The sequence below is a fragment of the Rhagoletis pomonella genome, unplaced genomic scaffold (genome assembly GCF_013731165.1).
Source record: "Rhagoletis pomonella isolate Grant_MI unplaced genomic scaffold, Rhpom_1.0 Rhpom_scaffold_00004, whole genome shotgun sequence".
Taxonomy (NCBI): domain Eukaryota; kingdom Metazoa; phylum Arthropoda; class Insecta; order Diptera; family Tephritidae; genus Rhagoletis; species Rhagoletis pomonella.
In genome coordinates, this window is record NW_023458558.1 from 22,609,508 (window position 1) to 22,628,918 (window position 19,411).

Below are 19,411 nucleotides of genomic sequence, written 5' to 3' on the forward strand. Positions count from 1 at the left end.
TTTTTTTTTTATTTTTCAGTTAGCCTAAGAGTATGTGTACAAGATAAAAATTCTCTTAATATTTACAGTTGAGGTTCTGTCTTCTTTCTCGTCGATCACTTGACTATCAATTAGCGCAACGCATTTACATGACGTATGGTTTTTTACACTAAATTAAAAAAAAAAAAAAGAAATGAATAACTATAACTTTTAGTTGTATTGGTATATCCAAAGACTTTATGATTTAAAATGCCTCCATTTTGTTTTCCCGTCCAATTCGCAATAATAAAACTAAAATCTTAAATGAAAGCTTATATTGTAGTACAAAAAAAAAAACAGGTCATTATTGCGTTGAAAGCTATAACTTACATTCTGATGAAACAGAAATGAGATCATTAAGGGGAATAGTTACATAAATCATAGTATAGATTTTTTTCCTTTCGGCGAAAATATTAACATTTCTTTCCAACTTTTCTTTATCATCTTTTTCCTTTGCTTTGCTTTACTTGAGCTCCCTTTTTACCTATTTTGCAGTTATAAAAGTACTCTGATTGCATAATATCAACTTTTGTCATTTCACTTATTTATGGAATTTCAATTCAATCTCCCGCTTATTTCGGGCACAACACAGCATCTCAGCAGATGAATTTAGATCCAAAAACTTTTGATGAGTTTCGCTAAAGCTAAGGTCGCAAACGAAAGCGCGGCGAGTCTTAATCGGAGTTTGTGGGTAGCACCGCTGCCGTAGAAGGTGACACTCAGATCGCGCATCTCATTATCTGTAATTGAATAGAGTTAATTTTAGTCAATATAAAGAGTTTTTTAAATTAAAAGAATTTATCAATGATATCTTATATAAATGATTAAAATTCATAAGCCAAATGTGATAAACTTATACAAGTAGTTTATGTATAGAAAATATATAACTAAGTATAAACGGTATGTAGTATAAAACATAGTATACAAAATTGGAAAGAAAATTTTGTATGTAACAAGTTTTAGAAAACTAGGCTGTACTCAATCAACTTAGTTATAGAAGAAGAAAAAAAATTTGCTATTATACTTAGAAAATTTTAACTATAAATACATATTTTTATATCTAAATATTTTTAATTATAGATATCTTCAATTTAACTATTACATTTGTTGCACTTTTTATTACTGCACTATTTTCGCACTTCGTCTTCAGCTTCTGTTTCGCTTCAAATCTTTTTTTGACCTTAGAACTGAAGAGCTTCAATCTGATGCTGGAAAGCGTAAGTCGAGCTGCGACTATAGAGCCAAAGCACCTTCACTGTAGGCGCATCATTTTCCAGTTTAGAGAAAGAAGCAAAAGTGGTTACACTAGCGGTGAAAAAAACTCCTGACAACACACAAACACACTTTCAAGTATCGAATTTGTCTACACAGGACCCGGCATATACTATATTAACGGACAGCAAGATGAGACACTTAACTTAATTTTAAATCCCTAATATTAGAAAGTATTTACTTACTGCACTCTCCTGAATTCCGGGAGTTATTGTTCTACAGATCTAGCTTTTGGATTTTGTATAACCAAATATATTGATTTTTGTTTTTAGTTTTAAAACACATTTGAATTAATAAAAATTACATATTTTAATAAAGCACTCTATTCCGATTATCGACACTGCTAGCCATCTATAGCAAAAGATATATAAATTTATAAAAATCGGCGGATAATTTGTGCCTTTTGTAATTAATAGTTAAATTTTCAAGAAAACGTGTGTTCGTCCATGAACATGTACGATACACGGCGTATGAGTAACCTTCTGGTCGTATCATACACAGTGGCTGAATTTCTTTATTCATTCTGAACGTTTGGAATAAACTTTTTTGCTTACTTGTTCCTTAGAACGTTCCTGATGATATGTTAACGTATATTTCAAACACATTCTGTTTATTCCGGCTGTGAAATGAGATTATCCGGTATGTATAAAGAAACGCAGCCAGTGTTTCCGTTTTGGTCCTTTTGGAGTTGACCTCCAGATGTGCAATAAGGTTTCAATAAATTTGAATTTAGATAACAATAAAAAAATAATAAACAATTAAAACATTATTCCGATGACTACGATTACACTGGAATTAATAAAATCTTTTTTTTTTTGTTTTTTTTTTTTAAGTTGTTGGGTTTTATCTTCAGTTAATTAAATTATTAAAACAATAGAAATAAAAAAATTGGGGTATTTTATTCCTGTAACCTTTTCGTGCTAGGCCCTGGATACTGAAATTGTGAAAATTTGCATGCTAATAACAGGTTAAATTTTGAAAGAAGTTTTATAGTCCGTTTATCAATTTTAGCCAAGTTAAATTAAGATTTTAAAACACTAATATAAAACGCACCACTTAAAAATTTTCAATTAAAGTCGTACTTTTATTTCTTTATATGATATAAAATTAATAATTAAAAGTATAGCCTTAGTTAATAGATAGGCATTGAAGTGTGCTGTGCAGCTTTTAAATAAGTATTTTTTTCATAGATCCGTGTTTTTGTTTTCCAGAAACTTTCTACAGAAAATACCAAGTAGAATGGGAGAAAATAGAATAAATCCATTGCGTTGTTAATACATCAAGGGCTGTTAAAACAACAAAAATTTTAAAATACGTGCTTTCTTGGATTTTTCATAATTTTTGGACACTTGGTACTCCTCGATGTACCACGGATTTTGATACTTTAGATTATAACCTATACCATCAAATATCTGATTTTTTCACGTTCTCACGTTTTCATTTTCTCTTTCTTCTGGCCCACTGTGGTACCTTAAGAATTTTATCGCACTAAATTTTCATATTTTCTTCAACTCGTTTATATGCATGAGTTAATGCAATTTTTTTTATCGTTCAGGAAAGTGCAAGTACTTTCAAAAAATGCTTAGTAGAAGTAGATTCTCCTAGAAATTCATTTTACACAGACTTAAAGTTTGCTTATTTCTTGAATCAAGATTTTGTTCGACTCCTGTCTTTGGCACTGGATCGAGTTGTAGCAATTTTTGGATTTATGATTTTCTGGCTGAGTGACGAAAAGTTCTGACTAGTTGCATTTAAATCAAAAATGATCGATTCCTCCTATTAAGCGATTTGACATGGATTCTACCTTTATGTATAATATTTTTGTCGGAATTAAGCCAAGTTTGCAAGTATTGGCTTCTAAGAGGATTGTACGACTGTAGTTAATGTATTATATATTTATAGCATGTATTTGGAGCTATTATTATACTAACAAATAATTCATTAACATTCAAAAAAAAAACATTCAAAATGAGGAATTCATGCAATGGAAAAATATCTTAAAAGAAATTTCGTGCAGAAGAGTACTTAAAAAAAAATAAAATGATTCAATAGGTTTGGATTGATTTTTCGTAGGAAATTTTCATGTGGAGTATATAATGACTCAATTTTTGGATTTTGTGTGTTAGTTTTCAAGTGGACTTTGTGTGCGTTTGTTTGCATGCCGTTAAATTATTTTTAAAGAATTTGTATTGTCCCTTAATTTAATGTATACACATATAATGCCCGCGATAATGATGAGGTCATCCTATGTTGATAGATTTCAAAGTTTTTTTCGAATTAATTTGAATTATTTTTTATAAAAGTATAGCGTTCGGTACGAAATTTATAGCCCACTTAATTCTACCATTGATGTTTGTACCGTGTTATGCATTTTCCTCCACAAAAAAAAAAATTAAAAAAAAAAAAATATTGTGGAACATATATCGTGCAGAAGAAAATTATTGAAAATATAACTATATATTTTTTTTTTAATTTTCGTACAAAGTTTGAAACCTTGATTTACATATGTATATAGTTTTTGTTATAGAATGAACTACATATTACAATTACAAAAAATGGTTAAAATAAAAGTATTAATACAGGGTGACCTATTATCATTATGTCGGGCACTATATAATTATTACATAGTAAATTATTGATGTTTGCATACATATGTATGAAAATACAAAAATAAGACGTAAGAAAGGGTAGAAGTAGTACGTGAAGAAAAACAGGGTGCGAGTTATAAAAAAAACACTTTTTCAATGTGAAACTAACCTGACGAACCGTGATTTAGAAAAGATGATAGATCAATAAGTCCATCTGAAATAAGCGGACAAATTGCGTGAAATCAGTGAAGATGAAGAACAAAAGTGAAAGTGAAAGAGCCATAGTAGAGTGATGTTAGGAAATAGGAAACACTATAATGTGAGTGTGGATGTGAGAGATGGTGTGTAATAAAAGTTACTTATTTAGTTGCTAAAATATTATTTCTAAGTTTATTCTAATTTCCAAATAAAAAAAGTTTCAAAAACCTACATACACACTTACTGAAATGTACTATACATATACATACATATATACTTACACATTTAATTCATACAAAAGAGTGTTGTTGCATAGCTAAATATTTATAAAAATCTAATCATCAAAATGTGATATTATTTATTAAGGTGAGAGTTGGTACTTCTTGGAAAGGTGTGAATTTCACATATATCTGCGTACATACATACGTACGTGCATTACAACACGTGTATAATGCCCACAACATACAAATACCCGCATTTCTTCGACTTTCTCTCGCATAAAAACTTTTTTATTTACTAGCACATACATAAATAAGATGTATATACATATACGTATATATGTATATTAGGGCGGATCGAAAATTTATTTTTTCTCAAATCACTGGGTAATTGTGAAACAATATGTATTGTATCATGAGAGCAAGAACAAGCATGTCAAATATTTATCATTTCTTCGAATTGTAAGAGCGTGCGCATCGACCCCCATATGATGTACATCGAATAAGATGGATTCTTGTTAAAAATTCAGGGTTTAGTAAAAAGGTTTGGTGCATATTATTAGATAATGAATCCCTAGACGTAAACGACAAAGTCAAATATCATTTCTGACAGCTCTTCATTCCAATTCCAATTCAATAACCAAAGTTTCATAATCAAAATTCATACACTTTAAATCAATTGCTTTGGCTAGAGATTAATTTTAAACTATTATTTTGTGGCCAACTTTTATTGGCTAGCCCTAAGACAACATAATATTACTAGTAATGCCTTTTATTTTCACCCATACAAAATTTACCCAGCCTAATGTACACCTTCAGCTTGCATCTATTTCTTTGGAAATGTACATGTAATCATTCACGCATTTCTTAGACGTTAGTGTAAAATCTTGACTTTGATTCCCCAATAGATAAGGGCTTTGTGCTAAATAATGATGTAAATTTGAAAGCGTAATATGAGTCCTAGGCATGCCAAGTGAAGGTTATGGGTTGGCATTTGACGGTGTGCGAAGAAATGCAAGACGTGATATGTAAGTTTTTTTTTTAGATTTTACAGAGTACTGTACAAAAAGCAGGCAAACATGTAAAAATTGCAATTTTGTTTGGATACAGAATCTTTACAGGAATCTGCATAATGTCGGCGCGAGTAAATGCAATAGGGGTATTCACGATGCGGTGCATACCGTCTAGCATGTTGCAAAGATAGCATGATCGTTTTTGTTTCATGCTATCTATGCACCTCGGTAGACAGTATGCACCGGATCGTGAATGCCCCTAATGAATTCGTCAACATATACTCACATGTTTCATGTATTTTAAGTATAGTTTAGGAAACTTGTGTGTGGGCTTTGGACCTGATCAGAAATTTTAATATTATTATTATTTTTTTATTATATATTTTTAAAATTCTATTTTAAAAATTCTAGGTTCTTAAAACCTTAGAAATATATTGCGCTCTGAATTAGATCCTTCTCCACAAATATTGCTGCCAAATCGTTCTACTCGAGAGACTAAGTAAGAAACTTGACCGCTTATGCTTCTACTGCGAGATAGTCGTCGCCTTTTTTGGACAGAACAGAACGGAATTGTATGAGCTCAACTGCAAAGGCTTTAGAGGTATTGTGCCATAGGCTTATCCCAATTTACGCACACTGCTTCAGTTGTGGATCATGTAGAAATTTTCTTTTCGCTGTCATATTTCCATCGAGGGTTTTAGGCCAATCTTTATGACTGTTCTTAAGACTATGGTGAGGCTGATTGACCTGCATATAACAATGAGATTTCGCCAGGTTGCCTATCGAATAAATCGTATTAAATTGCTATATATAAAAGTGGGTGGGTTGGTTGAACACCAGATTAACACTAACAGTGTGTGCTATCATGTGAACAGTAACGGATGTAGAGCTTATTGCTTAAACCGCCTCACGATGAAATAATTGACGGTGGTACCGCGCGGATCGGTACATAGACGGTAGGAGGTTTAGTGAGTTAAAGTCTCACACTGACTCTTTTGGGGTTTAGGCTTTCGAAGTTTCCTGCTCTGAAAAATGATTTTAGTAAGTGAAGGTCAGTGGAAACTGCCTTGCACACAGTGACGTAAGTCATAGCCGAGTCACTATATCACTGTCGCCAAAGAGTGGGTAATGCTTTTATTTTATGTATTCTGAATAGAATAATTCCGTAATCTGCAGTTTTCTCATCATTTCTGTGCATAAATAATAGGCAGTTCATAAACGATCTACCGAAGTGCCATAAATTGAAGAATTACGTGCCATTGGAGTAAAATAGGACCAAAAATGGCCCGGTTAAAGCCAAGTTAGCATACCTGCTGCTGTACGTAAAACATATAGAAGGACGACTTACAGTATCGGTCATATCTATAGCACGCCATTTCAAAGTGATATTGTGTGCCACTTATGTTTATTTATTAATTTTTAAGAATTTTCAATTAAAATGTAGTTCATTCTCAGACAAACTCGATACAAACCCAAGCTTAATAATTTGTAGAAAGCTACAAAAAAGTGCAACAAATTTTCACATAAATTTCAAACTTTTTTCTCGGAAGTGTTAGAATTTTTATGAGTACATAGTTTTTTAGCCCCATCAATTTTAGTCTGATAATGTGCAAATTTGAAATGGCTACGAATTACCGTTTATTTTTTAGAATTTTTTTTGTCGCATTGGCTTCCGTATAATGAATAAACTCAATTTATTTGTATATGGAAGAAATCCGCAACACCTTTGGCGAAAAAAATTCTAAAAAATCAATGGTAGCTTTTAGCCACTTGAAACTTGCACATTATCAGACTAAAATTGAAGGGGCTAAAAAACTGTGAACTCAAAAAAATTCGTACACTTCCGAGAAAAAAGTTTGAAATTTAGGTGAAAATTTGTTGCACCTTTTTGTGGTTTTCTACAAATTGGGTTTATATGGGCTTTGTCTGAGAATGAACTTTTAATTGAAAATTCTTAAAAATAAATAAATAAACCTAAGTGGCACACAATATCACTTTGAAATGGCGTGCTATAGATATGACCGATACTGTACTTACTTACTCACTAGAAAGTATGGAAATATGAAAACTAAATACCTTTGTCGGGAAAGTAATAAAAGATCAAACAAAACCCGCATCGGACATTATATTCGCACTCCTAAAATTTGTTCACGGGAGGAAAAATAACAACAAACCAATAAACACAAAAATCACCGACTTTTACCAACATACCTAGACATCATCATGCTTTCAGAGCTCTATTCAGCTATAATTTTTATGTCGGCTGCGTAGATTCCAAACTTACATACATAAGTGTGGCCTATTGAAACAGCGTGGTCGATTGCTCGTCGTTCTCAGAAATCCCCATGCAAGGTTCAGGCCATATGCTTTATTAGAACAAAGCGCTGTGAGGCGGATAATTGCCTTGGTACCATTGAACTCGGATGGCCGTTTTTATGCCAATTAACTTGAGGAGCATTTGAAAATCAAGATTTTAAAGTTTTTGGCCATGATACCGCCCAATGTATATATGTATGTCAACAAGTGGTCGAAAATATCCCTTTTCTTCATTGATAAGAAAGTTTGAACTTCTCTCACAGTCAGGCAGTGCTGAAAGCTTTACACTCACAAAATGGAAAGCGCCTTACTGAATGCAATGAATCTTTGAATGAGGCCTTATTGTTCATATGGGTGCCAGCGCTGATGAACTGGCAGCAAGGAAAGGTGCGACCAGAAAGGAAAAATTACCAAGTTTGCTAAAAAGTGAGCAAACTGGCAATGCTGCGTTTACTAAAGACAAGTGTATGTAAGTATATACATATATAGCACCATCTACGTATGAGTAACAAATATACTTAATAGTAGAGCTGCAAACTTATTAAAAGCATTTGCACACCTCGTGAGTACCCGCAGGCCTATATCCGCGCAGAATTCACTTGAGGACCGTCAAGTATCCGGATACTCGTGCAAAGTTATGTATGTATGTACGAATGAGGTTTGTATTCACATATTCACATATGTCAAGGCGTGCCGTTAGTTATCTCGTTCAATCTATCGCATTTCGCAACAGCATCAACAACATAACGGAAGTATTGGTGTCAATGCTGTGTTCATGCATTTGAAGTAAGTAAGTAAGTAGGCTTCGTAGGTTTGTAATCTACATACTCGACATGGATATAGTATGTGGTATCTACATATGTATGTATGTATTTATATGTGTATGGGGTATGCAGAAGCATTTATTAAAAAACTGTCACAAGCGCCGTCAACAACTGCACATTTCTTATCCCGGTTGCTTATCTTTTTCATTTCGATTTTGCAACAGCTTCTCAACTAATGCGTTTGATAAAGACAAGTGCGCTTCTCGCACATGCCATGCCCTATATACGTAAATACATATATGTATGTAGGTATGCAGTAGTATGAAGTACAATTATGTTTTGAGTCATGGCCACATGCAGTGAATGACTGACTACTCGACACAAAAACACACATTGCACTTGTCTATTTTGAAATTTGTAGCCCATGAGAATCCTGTAATTGTTGATGTATTCGTTGTTGTCGGAATGAAATGCGATTAAGTAGGTACATACATACATCTATAGGTAAGCCGATGTATAGTTGACCAGTAAGCGAAAATGCCAATTCAAATCTGTGGAAAGCTTCGAAATGCGAATGCCAACTAAATGCTCGTTTGTCATTATTGACAAGACGATTTTAATTGGAAGCTTAACGTGGACAATTGCATCAAGCATCTATATGCATATGCATGTATGTATGCAGCAGATTGAAAGAAAATGATTTATTTGAGTTTGCTGGCTGGCTGTAAACAATGATTGGCGAAAATAATGAAAAGGCAAGAAAATGAAAATTTAATAAAAAAATGTCGCAGTAAAAACTGTGTCATGTAAATCTTTAAAATTTGAAAATTTGCCGGATTATTTACGCTGTTAGTTTGAAACTTATTAATGGCAGACAAATCTAACATCTCAAACTTAAAGTTAGATACATTGGGCAAACGCATTGCAGTTAAAATCCACTCTGAACGATGAACGAAACGGTCGAAACAAAAAAACAGTTGCAGTTAGCGTCAGTGTGCGTAAAAGTATTGCATAGCCCAAGGAAGAAAGTAACATTCGTGCAATCTAATAACGCAACAGATTTTGGCAAAAAAAATGTTTGTTTTGCGCTTCACACTTCCGAACACTCTCCGAACTACTGCTGAACGGATGCAGATGGGTACAGTGCAAATTCGCGTTTCACTGGTAGCGCTTAGTTGCCGTAAGGATGATGTGTGAGCTGCAAAAATTTTTACAAGTCGTATAGCACTAAAGTAGCCACGCGAGAAGACTCCAAATAAAATTATTTACATTGCAATGTGCCACTTAAGTATTGAAGTAAAAAGTATGAAATTTAATTGAAGATAAAGTATAATAAAATATGTGTGTACAATTAAAAACGGTAAATATTCGAAGACAGAAATTTGAATCTCCAGAATTGGCGATCATGCAATTACCGAAAAAGTGTCTGCTAAATTTTGTCATCAGAAACTTATGGTCGCAGAGCTTTCATAACTGAAACCAGTTCTGTTTGTGCTCAAAAGTTGTACGGGGTGGCAAATGTTACTCAGTAGGACATCGTTTTGTCATAAAAAAAAAAACAACAACAGAAGAAAACCTTGACTTGGCATAAATTAAGAGCCAGTACCGTTTACTTTTAAGTCAGATTGGCGCGAGTATTAAACTTCCTCGTTTCGCTACTGGCTTGAAAACAAATGCGCCAATTCTCATTTCAATTCATATGCCATACACGAAACAAATGCATGCAACTTTACCAGCGCCAGAAAATCCAACCGATACGCATTGATTCGGCTCCGAAAGAAATCTGTACGCAATTCAATGGTTGCTCGCTATTTTTTGTGGCCGAAAGACCAATTTGTGACAAAAAAAAATAAAAATAGTCGTAGGGTTTGGTATATTTTGTTTTTTTTGTGTGTTTTTTTTTTTGTATCGTTTTTGCAGCACGCGGAATACCAATCTAGGCACTGATATAGGAATTTCAGATTTTAGTTTTTTATATTTGATGTCGTTGGAATTACATTGACCCATTCCTAACCGTGTGAGTATAAAGCCATTGCTGTTATTATTGTTAGTGTTGTTGTATGATTGCTAAAATAATTATGCATGCATGTAGCGTATACAAGCCCGCAGCAACTGCACATTTGCTTTTTGGAAATTTAAAAACGCGACGCTTTATGACTTTTCACATGTCACATATGACATATTTATGTATGTACATTAGACTGCAACACCCAAAAAAAGTTGCGGTTTTCCGCCGGGATTACAAAAATTTATTGTATTTTAAGACGTCCATTAAAATACTTCGGAAAAATATAAAGATGTAAGTGAGTTGGACCGATATGAAAATACCTCAAAAAATTGTGTTTTTTATGAATAAAAATAGTTTCTTAAAGATGTATTTTGAAAAAAGCCCGCTCATATGACAAACCATGTTAAGCTTAAAAAATCTGCATAAAAATATTTAAAAATCTTCTCAACGAAATCGTAAGAATGAGATTTTTGATGCTGTTTTTTTTTTTACTTTTTTCAAAGATTGATTTACGAAAAACTTGGAATAACTGGCCCAAAACTATTCTGATTTAGACCTATGGGATCTTAGTAGAAAGGTAATTTCGCATTGTTTTTATTTATGTCCAAAAAAAGTCATTCGTGTCCCAATTTTTTATTTTTTTTAATACCAACACATCTTAATTCAACTTTGAATGACGTTAGTTCATCCTACCTTTCTCTTTCATCCTTTGAATGAGTTCATTAGCAAAAAAATAAAAAGGGTGAGAAAATACATTTTCAAAATCGGAAGAGTTTAGGTTCAGTTATTTAAGTTTTTCTTATACCAATCTTTGAAAAAAGTTAAAAAAAAACAGCATCAAAAAATTTCATCATTACGATTCGGTAAAATTTTTTTTTAAATGTTTTTATGAAAATTTTTTAAGCTTAAATCGTTTTGTCATTTGAGGGTTTTTTTCATAATACATCTTTAAGAAACTATTTTTTTTCCGAAATATTTTGGTGGGTGTCTTAAAGTGTAATAGATGTTATAATTCCAATGGAAAAATAGTACCGATTTTTTATTGTATGGGGAGTGATGCAGTCTAATGTACATGTGAATGAAAGTATGTATGTATGCGTATGTACCCAATAAGCAAAATATATTTTTGGCAAGCTTACTATAAAGTTTCTTCAGTTACTACTAACAATTGAGCCGTTTATTTTGAAAGTGGCATAAGCCAGTTCATATCTCTTGTGCTTGAATGGCCGGTTTTACTTGTATCTGCAATGACAGTGCAGCAGCATACATACGTACATACATACGTGCCTAGCCTGGCTACCCGAAGGTCGCAGGTTCAAATGCCTAAAATAAACAACTTTTTTCCTTGGTTCTGGTGGCCTAGCTTTCTTTTAAAATTCGTTTGAAATTTGCAAAAAAAAAAAAAAAATTCTTTTCAGTATGAGTAAGAATTCATGTATGTAAGTTTGACACGGTTTAAATAATTTTCAAGACGAATTTTTTTCGAAAATGAATTCTTTTGTTTTAAATTATAAAAATTTTATCTGGTAAATATTATTTTCAAACAATTAATCTAATACTTTTTTGCCAATTATACTTAGCCGTTCTGGCCACGTTAGATACTCGGTCCCCATATTCATTAGTATCGACCTTCCAAAGCTGATATTTTTGAGTACCTATAACTGCTTCAATATTTTGCCCCTCATTTTTTTGGTACAGTTTTTCTTGTCTTTTTTTTTATACAAAGTTTAAGAAAAAATACACCTGGCAAAGGCGTGCATGCAAATGAGATTAAAATTTTAAAACTTATTAATCAAATAAAGTAAAATATGAACAAAATTAGCAATAAAATACTTTCTTTGCAAAATCTATAAATGATGCTTCTATTTTAAAAAACACTGTATAGCAGTTATTCGCTCCTACATTCGGGCGAAAAACTTTTTTTTTCGAAATTACCTTGCAAAAATACTTTACACTCATCAAAAGTGTGTGCAATACTTTTCAATCAAACTGTCGGCTCAGAGATATTTATGAATTTTTCGAAAAGTTTGCATAATTTCCTACAAAATTTCACAAAAACTTTTAGTTTTTATGTAAACATGTATACTTCCGGCTTCTTTATGGGACGTCAAATTATGATGCCGTGGAAAGAAAATAAGCCCCAGCCGATTCAAATTGGATTTAAAATGTAGAGGTCCTAAGCACTTAAGTAAAAATTTAGAGAATCAATTTTTTTTTTCAATTGTACCAAACAAGTTTTCTGAAATGAAAAAAATTGTTCGACCTACGATATTCTTATGTGCATTCTAATGTAGAATTTCGTGCTTAATCCGAAAACGATTTAAAAATGTAAGACAGTAGAACAGTTTTTGAGATATGCCCAAATTTCTTGTTTTTGGGATCTGAAAAAAGTGCACTCATTAAATACATTGTTATATTAGTCTATCATTAGTCTATCATCTGGATAAGAAATTTTGGAGCTATACGGCAGCTATATTTGTACTGAAAGTAAACTTTTTTTTTAACTTTTTTAAAAGGTATGCGAACTTGTTGATAAATCAATGTGTATCTCCTAAACTGTTTATCGAATAATCAAATAAAAAATACTCATAACATTTTTCTTAATATTACAACGCGTTGTTTTTTCTCAGTGTACATACTTTTTTGCATTATCAATATCTATTTTGAACTGCTTTCGCATACGCATCCCTTTTTCGGTTCATATATTCACCAGTGCTTTAAATTTCACCCTACCGTAACCAGAGATATTTTACAGGAAAAACACGAATCAAATATCCCAAAGTGAACACTGTACGCGTATGGAAAATTGTTTTCAAACCATTTGAAAATTCGGTTTCTTGTCCAATGAACTGCGAACTTTGCACACGCCGCAGCAGGAATGGTTGCTGCTCTATTTTGCTTAGTTTACAACTCGCCAGTTTGCATGGCTGTTATTTGAATATTGCTATGTACATATCGTCGTTTAAAGTACAAAACCGCATATCGTCATTCTGCAAAATCGCGTAACTGACATTTGCTGCTGAAAACTGGATTTGCTCACACAAGCCCTTGGCTCAATCCTTATCTATTCGTCCTGAAATATAATAGCCAGAAATGCGATTGCTTTATAAAAAATAGAACCATTTTGAAATACGAGTGTTTTACGCTCTAGAAAATAATTTCTACAACTTCACATACGTGGTTTTGCATTATCTTGATGCGCTGTTTTGCATTTTAAACGACGATATATAGTATGTTGGTGTTGGGAGGCAGCTGGGATTGACCACTATTCCGTTAGTCTTTGGAGGTGTTGGAATGCAATAAAAATGCGTGAAAATTTACGAATTAATCGTGGGTATTCTGGTATAAATTTGCATTTTTGTATGTCAGGTCAGCAAAGAGAAAGTAGAAGGGCGTGCGTAACTAAAAAAATACAGTTGAAAAAATTTTCGATTTTAGTTTTTTCTTTTTTTTGCCATTTTTGGTTTAGAATTTGTGTATGCCAATTGAAAAATTTTTCCATGCCAAAGTGGAATGGTTTTGGCGATTTTAGTGCATGATTGCGTATCCAATTACATTCTTTTTGATTTCGAATCCAGTAGGTAAGTTTTGAATTTTATGAAAGGGAGCACATTGCTATTGCTCTAAACTGAATATACACATACGTGATATACGAATAGCAAATGTTGAGTATTTAATAACACCGTGCGACAGGAAATTTTGCGTACAAAAAATGAATATATACGCGAAGCTGTCGGGCACTATTATTTAAAGGACATTGAAATTTCAAAAATTTTAAAAAAATTCAGGACAGTGTAGAATAACAATGTGGGTATCAAATAAAAGAAAATATTCTATGGAATTAATGGAATGGTGCATACGGACTAATGGGTATGGAAAATGGCCTTTTAAAATTTTTTCTGTGTATATCCTTTTAAATTTGCAATAGTCCTTTTAAAAGAAATCATGGCGCGAAAAACTCATCACCCAGTTTTACAATAGGGGTATTCTCGAAGTCTTGCACGATGCACGGATTGCACGAAATGCAAAAATACTATTCCAAATTTCGAAGAGTACGAGAACACCCCATTGCAAAGTGGTAGCATGCATGGGGAGCAAGCAGCGAAATTATGTATCAAATACAATAACAAGAGACAGCAAAAAAAAATTAAGTGAGCGAGATGAGAGGAATGAGAGAAATATGTAGCAATTCCAACAACAAAACAACTAGCACAGGGTCGCTATTATCTTGCTATGCTATTTTGCAAAATATATACATGGGTTTCGACGTTGCATATTTTGCAGCGATAGGAAATGTTGTTTCCCATGAATTTTCTTGTTGTGTGTTTGCAATTTATGCAATCCGTGCAATCCGTGCTACGTGCAATGGCTTTGCAAGATTTGGAGAATACCCCTAATGTTTATCCCATAGCTTCGTGAGTATGTTGACATTTTTAGTAGACACTTAGAAGCATGGAACAACTTTGTTTGGTTCTTATCATGTTCTTCCTCTAATTGCAGTAATAATAATTATAATAAATAGATTAGCGGGGTTTCTCCTCCGATTTGTGGTGTGCGCCTTGATGTGTCACACAAAGGGAGAAGGGACCTAGAATTTTACGACGCTACCGAATCGCAAATGATGCATACTTAGCGGAGTTGGCTTAGGTGACTACTAACTTCTATCGCCTAAAAGCTTGCTACATTATAAAAAGGGCAGCCCAGATATGTGCGAAAACTTCCCTTATGCTATTTCTGAAATTTTTGCATATACACTTCACAATTGTCATATAATAAGTTCGTGCAACCTCAATGCACGCTCAGCCTAGTGTGACGTATCCTCCGACAACTCGTCCTCGAGCTTTTTGCGGACTATGCATGAATTTCAACCACGCAGAGATGGTAAATGATTATCACCATTTGCAACAGTGCCTACATAATTAAGTTAAAGTTTAGAAATTTATTTTTAGTATAATATTATGCAGGTTTTCAATATTTTTTATTCTTTTTACAAGGTATCTATGTTCGAAAATATTGTTTATATGAAAGAAAGTGAACAACACTGCCAACAAAAAAAATTATGTTATAGAATATACTATATTTTAATGTATCACGTCGAACATTGTGATTAAATATGTACTATATTTGTGAGCTCCGCCAAATATTCAAACTGAGGAGAAAAAGCTTGTAAAAATGGATTGAGTCCTCACTGCCCGGACATCCGCGAACATGATAACTCGAGTATAAAAAAAAATCTCAACGTTAGATTACTCTTTATCTAAGCTAGGTTGGTATTGAAATTGGCAAGAGTTCACATTTTTGAAAAAAAAAACTTATTTACATACATATGTATGTATTTTAGTAACTGCAGCAAATTTCGAGAAATGTGCCAGACAAACTATTTACGATAAAAAAAGCGTATCTCAGTAACCGCTTTGCCAATCTCTACCAAATTTACTACATATAATTTTGTAAAAGCGAATACAGCTACCTACTTATATGTACATAGATATGTATGTTATGTATTATAACTGCTGTTTAGCTTGGACTTAGACTTCTTTCCTTGTTATCATATAAAATGTAACCGGGTTCAATATATGAAGCCTGATTTCTTTATTTTCTAACTGGAATTTTACTTTATTCTTTATTGTAGATACTTTTCTGCAGTAATTATCCCTAAAATTCTTTTTGCTTTATATTTTATGTTTCTCTTAATCATTAATTGCTAGTGAAACAATTTTAAAAGAACTTCAACGATAATGAAAAACACAAAGCCATAGGTGGCAATAAGAGATAATTGTTAATTTTTAATTTGAAACAATGTTGTTTTGTTTTTTTTTTTGCTTTTTAAGTGGGTTCTTTTTAACTATTCTTTTTACTGGCCCGACCGTCGAATCCCATTAACGGAGCAACTGCCGTGACTGGAACGCCAATAACTGTAAAAGCGAGTATGCCACAAAACCATTGCAATGCTAATAGCGCAAACAAACAACAAGTAAAGATGTCTTGTTCGGGCGAAGCTTAACCTGGTGCACGTATGTATTAGATATAGTTTTGCAACTTTGTGAAAACTCTACAAAAATATTTATAGTATTAATATTTTCGCCAAGAGATCATTGTAAATAATTATCAATTTTGAGTGAATAAGCATTAGTAGTTAAGAAAATATCACAGCTTATGTACTTTTTATAAACTACCGTTACATGTAATTTAGGCGTGGCTGTTGTCAGATTTTGCGCATTTTCAATACCGTTCGTTCTTAGCTCAAAACAAATACACGTACCAAGTTTCGTTAAGATACCTCAATTTTGAAGCGAGTTATCATGTGCACAGAGTGATCATTTTGATATACATATATATGTGAATGGTTATATCTATCACGATTCCTTTAGGCTGTTACAAACGACCGTTACGTGAACACAATTATAATACCCTTGTGCGCAAGTGTGCTCCGGTATATGTGGCGACAAGTGCCACAATGTAATGTGTGTGTGCACAATAAGCTGCAACAATGTCCAACAAATTACAGTTTGCCACATTAATGGAGAGAATTGTCTTGCCACATGACAACTGTCGCCAATGGTCAGACATCGGATGTACAGTGGGTACATTGCGCGCCGGCAAGGCAATACATTTTGATAGTTGAAATTTTGTTTTTTTTCTCGGCAGTATTTAAAACATTAAAATTATCGAGCATTATTAAAGAAAAGCCCATTAAAAATTTTATCACTGATAGATCCTCTCTGGATGACAGCGGAACTAGTATTTGATCGCAGAGATCCTAGCAGAGTGGTACTAAGGCTACAAAGAACTCAGTCTTTTGTCGATTTGTTCGAAATGCAGGAGAGGCTGACTGTTCTACACATTGGGTTCAGGAGGATTCCTAATGAAGTGGTAGTCATGAGTACACCAGGAATTGGTCAGTCGAAACGCACTCCAAACGATCGTGAACTCGATGAAGAAAGACTTCGTATACCATAAGGACTTCACCGTGGGAGTTCTTTTCGATATCAAGTGGCTTTTAATAAAGTCTTTCCGGAAGTTGACCTAGCTAAGCTTAAGTTAAGTACCGTAGGCTCTATTACACAGCATAGGTTATACAGTGGTAAGCCACATGGTTACGTCTTCTTATCCCGTCTTTGAATTGTGTTCATAAACGACCTGAGAGGGGAAGAGGGGACGACCAAGTAGTCTGCTAAAAGTTGACACGTTGCACATAAATATTAGTAAGAATACTTGTTGATGCTTTTCAGCAGTATCAAGTACTTCGGCTTGTGTCTAGATAGCTAGCTATCGTGAAAGCCTTAAAGCGAGGAAAGAATCAGAAGCTGCGAGCTACTGCGGTTGTTTAAATAGTCGGTATGAGATGGGACTTTTTTAAGGTAATTTCTTTGGTCTAATAAACCTTAGTGAAGAACATGTTTTCGATGTCCTCGTCTGGGAGAATGATGCACTCGAGAAGAACACAGCTGGAGCGGTTACACCGGGCTACCCCCACTGGGCTGATTGGTAACTTGGGACATTTCCTACTCTGGCACATAACGCAGTGATTTGCTATGCGACCGTCGAAATCGTAGGTACGACTGATGCAGATAGGACTGCAGTCAGACTAAGCGATACTGCGTTTGAATTGACTCAGTACTCGGATACTTTAATATCCTTCTGGCAAAACTGGCACCAATTAGCTCACTCTTCGCTGACATTTCCTCTCGGAATGAATAGATGAAAGGAAGAGCAAAGTTTATCCTTTAAAACTATTTTAGTGTTTTACAAACAGAAGTATTTAGCTGCCACTAAAGAAGAAGCCGATTGGCTCCTCGAATGCGCGGCATCGACAATGTAGATAAAATTTACCCTGATAGGCAAGTGGCCTTCGGAGACCTATGTTAGTATTGACCAGATGCGAACTAGTCTTGAACACATGAGCCTCGTGCAAGCTCATGAAGGCTGAGTGAAACCTAGAACATGAGTAACTGCGAAAAGACCGGAGGAGGTTCAAGTATTTTTTTCGCATAGCAAAACAACTGCTTTCAATTCTGTTGGATGTGGTGACAGAACACTATCTAGTATGAACACAAACAGTGAGCTGAACATACTGAATTGTCTAGCGCTTGCGAGGCCTTTCGGGATCGACATCTGCCGCCTGCGAGACTCTGTTCTTTGGCACGCAGCGTTCTACGCTATAGCTTTGCAATTACTGTTCACAACAGACCAACCCTTATGCTGTATTTCGCATAACTAATACTTCCGGCAAGTTGCTTAGACAACTCCTACCACTGTGCATCAGTTGCAGTTGCTGTTGTCGTTCGTCGTTCTCTTCACTGTCGTCGTTAACAATTTACAACTCAAATAAAATTCTGCTTTTGCAGTTATTTTTTCATTAAATAGCAAAGCAAATGTTTTCTATTTTTATAACTGCTTTTTGTTGTTGTTTGTGTTACACTCTCGGCCGGCCTGACCTGCCTTTTTTTATGCCTTTCTTGTTATTATTTTCTCTGCCCCAGAGGTGTGTAGTCATTTGCTGTTGTGCTGTCGTTGACACTCCAAGTACAATACACTCTATTTGCTGCTGCTGCTGCTGTTGTTATTGTTGGTTTCTTATATATGTGTGCATATGTATGTATGCGTAACACAACTTTTTGCCCTTAGTTAAGCAGAGCAATCAGGGTGGCCGGCAGTGTGCTCCAAAAATAAGCAATGCACTTTTTCGCAATTTATAATTCAAGAATATCAAGAAATGCACTACCAGGTGGTGGGCCATACGCGTCCACTGCGTTACGCTCACTCACGCATGTGCGCACACATACAAATATATGTAGGTATGTGTGTATAAACAGCGACTCAAGGGAATACAATTAGGTGAGTAGAAGGAAAAATAAATAACCGGGAGTGCCTCTAGTACCACTTTAGTATCTCTATTTTCTTTTCGTATTTTTTTTCTCTTTACAGATACCGCAGGGAACACAAGTACTCCAGGCCAGCAAATTTTAAATTGAAAACTTTTACTTGTACCGCGTGCGAGTACTTGTGTACATAC

General features: G+C 34.1%; 1 protein-coding gene across 1 annotated transcript in view; it reads right to left on the reverse strand.

Moving 5' to 3' along the window:
- Positions 1–278: 278 nt before the first annotated feature.
- Positions 279–19,411, reverse strand: part of LOC118738149 (basement membrane-specific heparan sulfate proteoglycan core protein) — a 102,755-nt gene continuing 83,622 nt past the window's right edge. The window contains exon 7 of the mRNA XM_036469072.1: positions 279–758. Within this exon, the coding sequence (XP_036324965.1) occupies positions 628–758 (131 nt within the window). The 3' untranslated portion in view covers positions 279–627. The remainder of the gene's footprint in view (positions 759–19,411) is intronic.